Below are 10,129 nucleotides of genomic sequence, written 5' to 3' on the forward strand. Positions count from 1 at the left end.
CATACATATTATTCTTGTTTTGTCAGTTCCACTGTCAGGATTGTTAGGGGTGGGGGAAAGAGGAAAATCTGTCCCAGGATCTAATCCAGTATTGAGTTGTTTCACAGTGAGATAATTTCAACCTATGACATTGCTCAGAATTCCAATATTTCTGTTTTTCTGTTTTTCTATTTTATAAAGGATATATGATTTCTTAAATTTAGATAATTTTTCTTGAGATAACCTTTCTATGTAGTCAATTCTGATCTGGATCTTAGGTTCTATGTAGTCAGGTCTGATCTGGAACTTATGGTTAGCCTCTTCCTTAGCTCACAAATATTGCTATTGTATTTGTGTACTACCAGACAAAACTGGAATGTCATTTTCAATTTCATTACTCTCTTCAAATGCCTGACATTTGTATTATTTTTTGGGTGGGAAGTTTACCATCTTAATCATCTTTAAGTAGACACTGTCTTTATTTTAAGAATATTTAAAATTTTGCACAAGTCATCTTCAGAACTTTTTTTAATCACAAAATTTCAACTCTGCACATGTGAAACAATTATTCTTCTCTTCAGTTCTACCTTCTGCCCTGTCTTTGAAATATTTACTTCTATAGTTGCTACCTACATTATAAAAATATTTTAGATAACATGGTATGTTTATTCTGTACAGCAGAACATCACAATAATTATGCCATACACATCAAAATGCTACACACAGATGAAGAGTTAGGAAATTTGTATCATCTGGATACTTGCAGTGATTTAAACTTTGAGTGGGATGGCATTCTCTTATGACTCTAATTTAATATTAGGCAGCTCTTTCAGGAATGTCGATAAGTAATTCCTAAATCAAAATTAAAACTCAATCCAATCTTTACCCCTTGCATTAGTCACGATACATATTGAGTGAAAAGAATTTCAACTTAACTGTAGGTTTTCTTTTCATATTAAATTTCCTTGTGGCCTTCATCTCCTTACTTTATACCAAATAGAATGGAGACCAGATCTTGATTTGCTGTGCACAGAAAATATTACATATTCGTGCTGTAATTCCTTACTTTAATTTGTTTTTCTCCAGAAAACAATCAATAGTTGAGCAACAAGTCAACTGCTATTGGATTTAATATTAAGACCACAGACAAGAGCTTGCCTTGACAGGATAATGACAGCTTCATTGTTTATAATCAGGAATCTCCTGTCACTGCCATCATCAAGGGTAGTAGCTATTCAGAGGTTCACTTTGCTTAATTTCACAAAAACAGATAATTCCAACACCAGAAATGTATTACTCAGATGTTGAGGTCACTTCATAAGCAGGACAGTCTTTTTTTTTTCCCCCTTGGCCATTTGTTCAAATTGCGAGCATCCAGAACAGCAGTATTACACCTCAGTTGCCAACCCTCAACTGCCGGATCTTTTCCCTTTGTGTATCTCTTCTGTAGTGTTTAACTTACACACATTTCACCTAAAATATGCCATGACTATTTTAAATTTTTCTAAAACCAGCAAGCATATATTTAGGATATAAGTGGTGCATATTAACTTGTGCAGTGACACATTTGCATATAGCAAATTTTGACTCTTAACACTTTATGTGTGACCGACTTTTCCTTTTCTTTTCCTACTCTATTATTTTCACAATTGAGATTATACTACAATACACTTTGGTCATATTCACCCCAATTCCTTTCCTTAACTCCTCTTAGCAGAGGATTTGAAAAGAGACCTTTTGCAGTATGTATAATCACTGCTTTTGATATTCGGTATAACCAATTCTCCACTCTTCATTCGCATACAAAAGTTCTTTGTATTTTATTAGAGTTATTGTGTGTTGGGAGTGGGTATGTTCATGCAATTCTTGAGTAGTAAGTCCTTACACCTGGTGAGACATTTGCCAGACTTCCCCATTCTCTTTTATAATCCTAAAGTATATTATGGAAATTACTCGAGATGTGCACTGACAGATGACTTGTGTATTTAATGACAGTAAAAGAAACTGAACATCAAAATAGAGGCTTTTCACTAATGAGAATCTGTGAGACTCTTCAGCAAAACATTAATCAGTTAACATTTCAATTCTCAATTATATTAGACAGTACATCTACTCATTAGAATTCTAAAGAGTGATTACACACATGGAGGACAGTTGTCTCCATATTATTGTACAAATTACTAATTTCTGCCAATTTTGTTAATCTGTCATCCTTCCTTGCTTGCTTCTTTCTTTCTTTTCCTGTTTCCTTCTTTCTTTTCCCTTTCTCTCTCTCTCTCTCTCTCTCTCTCTCTTTCTCCTCCCTTCTCTCTTTGCATTCATTTCTGTGAGTTGATTCACCTGTGAGTACTTAAGGACCAGAAGAAGGCAACCCTGTCCTTTATTTACTCCTTTGAAGGAATGCCCCCCCCCCCAAATATGTGGCTCATCCTTTCTCAGCTAGACCAGAACGGAGGTAGCTTTCGTGATCCTCTTGTGTTTGCCCACTGTAGAGATGACATTGCAGGCATTTGGGAGGAACTAAGCTTGCTGGTGAGAGAAACCAGTCTTCACAACGGGGAAACAAGTCCTCTTGATGACTGATCTATCTGTCCAGATTCTTATTGTGAATATGTTCTGTGGCCGTGTGTTATACAAAGGTTGATTGAAACAATGAGGGAAGTACAAATGCTTTAACTTATTTAATAATTTATAATGTGTATTTCCCACTAGTGTGGCATGATAAGCTGATTAAATTCCTTGGATGTTCATAGGATATGTAAAAGAAATAAATATGTGTCTTCTACATTCACCACAGAACATATACTATAGAATATGTGCCTTATGCATCATCTGGATACTAATTGACTTGGGACATTTTTCTTAATAAATCACTTTTGAAATAATGGTACAATAAGCAAAATTGAATCTTAAATTGTCTTTCAGGACTAGAACTCAAGTTGAAAATCAATTAAGGTATGATTGAGTCTTCCTAGCATCAGAAGAGGGAAGCATATAAATAGTTATAATTTATTTATGTATAACCACACATATTCTATTCAATAATAATTTATTTATAGGTTATCAATTTATTTACATTTGTATTTATACGATGTTCTCAATCCTAAGGTTGCTCTTAAAATATTTAATGCACAGTTTTTGGTGGCCACAAAATATATGAGTCAGGGAAGAACTCAGTGATTTGGAGTCACCTACTGGGGGCATATGGATTTTAATGTGGATGAGGGCACCCCTCCAGGGTATTTGGGTTTTGCCTTTGGTTGCTAATCCTCTGGAAGTGAGTAATAAGAATATTGGTTTCTAAGGGTCAATATAGCTTATTTTTATTTTATGATGTCCATTATGTACTAAATACACAAAGTACTCTACAGATTAGGATTCTGTCTAGTCTAGTATTATTTCTGACATTTGTCATGTGTTTCTGGTTCTCTTTGTCATCCCTCATTAGAAAGCATCCCTGTGAGAGAAAACTCAACACAATGTGTCTATCTCATTTGGCAATTATTCAAGTCCAGTCTCTAGACTCTTTTCAATACTTTTAAACACTAATTGGATGGATGCATAGTATAAAAGTATCTAGCACATGGGAGAGTAGGGTAAACCCTGCTGCTGAAGCTTCACACTACTTAGATTTGAATTTTAGCCTCAGCTTTAGCACAGCTCTGAGGCATATTACACCAACTACAGAAGCAAAGCCTGGTATCTCTGGGTTGCTCAGTGTTTTTCTGAGCTGGAGTGAGTTATCGCGTAGGTGTGAAACATGTTAAATTTTTAAAATGTCATACAAAATCAATATAACATCCTAATTTCACCTAAAATAAATACTTAGGTAACACTGTGGACAGAATAAGAGAAATTAGGAAATTCCCAGCAGGTTTTATATACTGGGAAAGTTGTCCCAGGTGAAAGGGTGGTAGAAATATTGACAAGGGATTGTTTGGGAAAAGATAACTTTAAAGAAAGAATCATTTCATTTTAAGTAGACAAGGTACAGCTCAGGGGTCCCATCTGGAAGGGAAGGGTACCTCCCTTATTCCTCCTTCCTTGGCGATTCTTGTGGGTAAAATGCTCATTTAAATAAAGATGGGGCATATACAAAGTAGTTCAGCAGCATTCCCACCGCAGTGAAAGAGACCCTGATGTCTAAAATAGGAGAACATCAGAGCGACAGAAGTTAGGCATCATCTAGCTTCTTTCATTCACAATTCTCCCCGCTAAGTTTACACAGTGAGTGAATTTTGCACCATAGGAATGGGTGGATCCCTAGAACTAATTCCGTATCATGGCAAGATACACTGGAAGCGTTTTGCTCTACTACAGAATCCAGGCACTTCTTCATTTGTACATTCGTGGACATCCTTCTGCCCCAAGATGTAGGTCATGGGAAACACAGCCCACATTTTGTCTCGGATTTCCAACCTTGCCCAAGAGTCTGTGATCATCCAGGGGAGAGACACCTGTGCCTTGGGGACCCAGGTGAAGTGCTCAGCCTCTGTGCTCATGGGGCACACATTCTTGCTCTCTCATCCTCCTGCCTGCCTGGCAGCCCGCACCCACTCCACAGCACTGTCCAGGCCTGAGAACACGGCGGGCTCAGGCGGCCAGGAGAGTGCGCTTGCACTTCGCACACCCCTCCCCTCCGCAGCAGCCTCCTGCCACTCAGGCGACTCGACTTGCGGCCCCGCCCAATGATAGTCCACAGTCTCCGCGTGCGCCCCGCCCTCGGACTCCGCTTCCAATAAGAAGCCGGCGGGGGTGGGCCGCACGGGCATCCTCTCCAGCTGAGGCCGCGGCCGGAGCCAGGCTGGGGCGCGGGAGAGGCAAGTACCGGCGCTGTCTGCGCAGCCCCAGGCGCTAGAGCTGCGCTCTCCGGAGGAAGAAAGGTTCCCGGGGGAGCCAGGGACCGAGGCTTCCGAGCAGGCGGAATTTGCGCCTGACCGGGCACGGTCCGAAGTCCGCGATATGGGAGAAGAGAAATACTTGCCAGAGCTGATGGCAGAGAAGGATAGCCTGGATCCATCTTTTGTGCACGCGTCGCGCCTTCTGGCGGAAGGTAGGACCGGCCCGGCTCCTGCCAGCCCCGGCAAGCCGAAGTTGGGGAGGGCGATCGCTCCGCTGGGCAGAAACTGTCCCTGAGAGCCCTTTCCTAATGCAGGAGCACAGCGCTGGATGCCGGGCTCCTCCAAGGCTCAATTAGCCCTGAGGTCTAATGGCAGAGTGATGCGACCTGTTAGGGTCCTGGACAGGGAAACTAGCAAGTGTCAGGTGGTCCACCGGGACCTTGTTACTTTGCAGAAGCCAGCAAAATCAGTTCAGGAGTAAATGCGATCCATTTACTCCTGAATTCTGAGAGTATCTTGGTCACAGATTAGCGTTATTATTTATTTATTTATTTATTTGTAATATATATATATATATATATATATATATATATATATATATATATGTTTTTTCCTTCTGCATTTCAAAGTGATTTTGATAGCCTTTAATCGGTATTTCCCCTGGAAAGTCTTAGAATTATTCAACAATAAAGTATGCATGTTCGTATATTTATGTGAGCATGATAAGCAGAGGCTAAAGTGCTTATAAATGTATTCAAAAGGTGATGATTGGGTACTATGCAAGATATTGGTCTCTAGGAACGCTCCATAATTGATCAACTGATTTTTAAACCAGGTGTGCGTTTTCTTTTGTGTACCTGTGATGTAGCAGAGATTCAGTTCCCAGAGGAGCATCTATGTCTTGCCTTTTGCAATGCTTTGAAAGGTCTTTTGAAAAAAAGGTACACATGAAAACTTCTCCGTCAGAAATATTAACCCAATATAGTTCCATATATGTGAAACAATGGTAGCAACTGAAGACATCCCTGATACCTGGTACCCCGCATTCTCCTATTTAACACAACTGCAGAAATTTTGGATGAATGTTTTATTAATAATGAAGTGCTTCATCATCAAACTGGCTACAGTGCAGATTTGTTGCTTGAGGTCTTACCCATAGAAGAATCAATGACATCTTTCTCTCATCATGCCCCTCAGCATTAAAATACTTTTGAGATTTACTTGTGCATCATAGAAAGATTTTTACTCATACGATTCAGAGACATTAGATGCATTTTGGCATTTTTAGTGGTTGCTATTTATTATAACCTATAATAACAAAGTATCTCATGAAAGACTGCCAGGAAAAAATGTGGAATGTGAAATACTTATCCTGTTTTCAAGCGAAAAGCTGGCTTTGTAGTTAGGCAGTGAAATGCAATCATGTTTACCACTACCTAATAATCAAGTCATAATAAATGAAACTGAAATACGAAAGTTACGAACAGTACTCTTTTCCCTTGTTGGAGAGCAACTGCATATTGGAAAATAATGACTCAATAAGCATGAACCGATTTAAAATGAGTTCTTTTATTTGTTCGCTTCAGTCAGTTCTTCAGAAGTATTTCCATTCAGTGTACAATGAAAGCAGATTCACAATCTTCTCTGACCTGGAGCTCTCTTTGGGACAGATGGCTCAATAATTAGCTCATTTAATAATTTAATAATTAGCTCAATTAATGTGTATTAATTGTATTTCTAAAGCTTACAGAACTAAGAGATGTAGATAAAAGTCTTACCAGGGTGAGATGCATGGGTATTCTTGACCAGTAAAATAGTTAGGAGACCACAAAGTATCTGGTTTCCTGCTGTCTTTTTCTTTCCCAAACACTAGATTTCTTCAGACTTAGGAAATTGTTCTAATGTACCTTGTAATTTAATTTTTTCCCAGCAGGGGGAAGCATGGCCTGCTTTTGTAATGGGTTATTTAAAAAACTTGGGACTAGAAAGGCATCTCAGTAAGAAACAAAGAGGGTGCCTAAATTTCAGAGAATTCCTTTTTTTTTTTTTTTTTTTTTTTTGACTAATGAGAAAAGAGAGAAAGAGAAGGATAGAGGTGGCGGCAGTAATCCTAGAGTAGTTAGATAGTTCCATAAAAAGATGCACAGGGCCGCCATCACTTCTGTAACTGTACACATGCTTACTAGAGTGTAAGGTAAGCGTGCTTTGGAGTCTCAGCGAATCAGAATGCACATGTTGCATTATAGATTTTTTTTCCATTGTCTTCTCAAAGGCCATTTGTGAGGGTTTCTAGGATCACAGTAGAGATTTTATTTCTCATACCTGGAAATGCTGCGTTTGAAGGCATCGGCTATAAATAAACCTGACACAGATACTCAAATGGAAGGAAGGGGCACACTGGAGTGCATGTCAGCAGTGCTGGGCAGACAGTCTTGAGACTGAGGGGGGCAGTAAAAATGATCCAGATGATTCCATTCTTTGGAATGAGTTTCTAGAGGCAGAGATATAAAGCAGGGAGCTCTCACAATGACTTACTTTGCTTTCTGGTTAGTGATAGATACCAGCCTCTCCTTAGTTGTGCCTGTTTCTTTAAGGGTACAAGGCTGTGGGGCTTTGAATAACTTTTTGTTGTTGTTGTTGTTGCTTTCATTGTATTTTATTTCATTTGTTTCTGTTTTGTATTTTCAGTAGGGGTCATACAAAAATAATTAAAAGACAATAATTTATGATTTTGACTATTAGTTATAGCAGATTTTGAATAATATGTGTTAAGGGGTTTGTATAATGCATAACTTCCCTGCTGTAATTACAGTTTTATGTAGTTGGCCATTTGTTATGGAAGGTGTTTGTGAATCTGCTAACGGGGCAAACCCAGCATGATTCTGAAAGTTCTGGCGTAGGTCGGATTCTGCTTTAGCCTTGGAGTTACATGAGGTTATTTGTATCTGTGATACCTTAATTTGATTCCATGCTTATTTAGCCGAATTTTGTAAGCTTTTCTTCCCTGGTCCCAGTTTTCTTGTCTCAAAGAAAATAGTGAGAATAGGAGATCCTAATGTTTCCAGAATTCTTATTCATTCCCAGATGCCTGCTGCTCAGAAGAGTGATGTTTTCGGATTCTGAACAGAAAAAAAAAAAAAAAAAAAAAAAAAAAAAAAAAAAAAAAAAAAAGAAAGAAACGAAAAGAAAAAAATCAATAGCTGAACATTTTTGGTATTTTTCCATTCCTTCCCAGTATAAGTAAATATAATAATAATACATTTCTTTCACTATAGCATGATTTGAGGCATGTACACGATGCTGTATAGTGGAGACAGATTCACGCTCTTAATTCTATTGAACTACTTTGAAGGCTTGGGTCTTGTATGTGAAGTACGTTCGTGAACAGATGCTTGTTTTTGGTTGAACATGCTGGGTGGCAGATTCACACTTCTTGATTCAATTGCAGCATTTAATCCTTTCCGAAGTATTATTCCATTCAAGTAAAAATGATTCAGACAAGGCTTTCTACTCTGCATTCTTCACAAATATTAACAGATTAACTGATGTTTTAGCTAATTAGTGGTGAGGAAAAATCAAAGATTAACAAAATAGTTTCTGAGCTACTCTAGGACTCTTGGTGACAGACTTGGCCTGACAACTGTAGTTAGCCTTTATGTTTACCGATACATACGGGTTTTTAAGTGTGGGAAGATGCCATCCATTTGTATTTATCACAAATGATGACATATCAAAACCGAGCTGGACTTAAATTCTCAGTAAGGATAACTTTAAATTTTAGACCATATTCCCTAAATGTTCTCTACAGAGCCAGGCAAAATGGTTAAGTCATGGAACTTATCGACCCTGTGCCTAAAATCATCTTCTGGTTAATAAAAAACATCTACTCACACAACTATTTCAGTGGACTTTCCTCTTGATGAATCTAATGTTTTTTTTTTCTCTCTATTGATATTGTATAATCTTATTTACATTTTGAAAATAAAAACAAACATGGGCATAGATTAAATTCTTGATATCTTCAGTCTGCATTCAAACCAATGAATAACATAGTAAAACAATCCATTTTAGCAATGAACAATCTGGTACTGAGTACTGACCTCTCCACAGGCTGTGCTGACATGAAGATGTGTTTGCTTTCCTGTATGGTACTCCTTTTTTTCCCCTATCTGTAAAATGGGAAATACAATGCCGATCAGACAGATAATTTGAGGTTAAGTATTTTTGCTTACAGTAAAAAGGGGAGAATTTTATATAAATATAAGAAACACATTTCTTTAGCATTTGAACACGTCTGCTTAACCACATTTGAGACTAGATTTGATAAGAATAGGAAAATAATTCCTACTTTGCTATTTGAATCAATGCTGAATAAAAATTTAGCTCATAAACAAAATGAGAAAACAGATTTTCATGATTGCAGGGAGAGATTTTTTTTTTTTAAATGCCCCTTCCCATCAATGGTTACTTCTCAGGGTAGGTTTTTTTTTTTTTTTTTTTTTCTTTTCTTTTCTTTTCTTTTCTTTTCTTTTCTTTTCTTTTCTTTTCTTGTTTCTTTCAATGACGAAGTCAGACCTCATCAAGCATCTTCAGCTTACAATGCCTTCCCCCTTATCAGCTTCCCGGGTCTCTGTGTATATGCTTTGTTGTGTTCCTTACTTCCTACCGCATGCAGACTACATGCCCTTCACATACAGACTTTCTATTCATGCTTCCATACTCCATGTCCATCTGACCCCCTATCCTCACATGCAGACCCCATGCTCATCCTAACAGGCAGATCCCATGGCCATCATCACATGAAGATCACATGTTCATCCTCACATGTAGATTTTAGTTAGGGCTTACTTCTGTAAACAGACACATGACCAACGCAACTCTTATAAGGACAACATTATTTGGGGATGGCTTATAGGTTCACAAGTTCGGTCCATTATCATCAAGGTGGAAGCATGGGAGCATCTAAGTAGGCATGGTGCAGGAGGAGCTGAGACTCCCACATCTTCATCTAAAGGCTGCTAGTGGGACTGACAGCAGCTAGGATGAGGGTCTTAAATCCATGACCACAGTGACACACCTACTCCAACAAGGTCAAACCTCCTAATAGTGCCACTCCCTGGGCCAAGCATATACAAACCATCATACAGACCCAATGTCTATCCTCATGTGCAGATCCCATGTCTATCCCTTTATTCAGGCTTCATGTCCATCTTTACATGCAGATCATATGTCCATCTGCACATGCAGACCCCATGTTCATCCTCACATGCAGGCCCCATGTCCATCCTTACATGCAGACCCCATGTTCA

The 10,129-nt window shown here is 38.5% G+C and overlaps 1 protein-coding gene across 3 annotated transcripts in view; it reads left to right on the forward strand.

Annotated features, from left to right (window-relative positions):
* The first annotated feature begins 4,745 nt into the window (after positions 1-4,745).
* Positions 4,746-10,129, forward strand: part of Khdrbs2 (KH RNA binding domain containing, signal transduction associated 2) — a 465,344-nt gene continuing 459,960 nt past the window's right edge. For 2 of the 3 annotated variants that reach the window (XM_029479380.1, XM_029479419.1), the window contains exon 1: positions 4,842-5,032. In XM_029479380.1, the coding sequence (XP_029335240.1) occupies positions 4,942-5,032 (91 nt within the window). In that variant the 5' untranslated portion in view covers positions 4,842-4,941. Of the gene's footprint in view, positions 5,033-10,129 lie in introns of all 3 variants that reach the window. The other variant, XM_021163203.1, reaches the window with a different exon arrangement.

This window comes from Mus caroli, chromosome 1 (assembly GCF_900094665.2).
Source record: "Mus caroli chromosome 1, CAROLI_EIJ_v1.1, whole genome shotgun sequence".
Taxonomy (NCBI): Eukaryota; Metazoa; Chordata; class Mammalia; order Rodentia; family Muridae; genus Mus; species Mus caroli.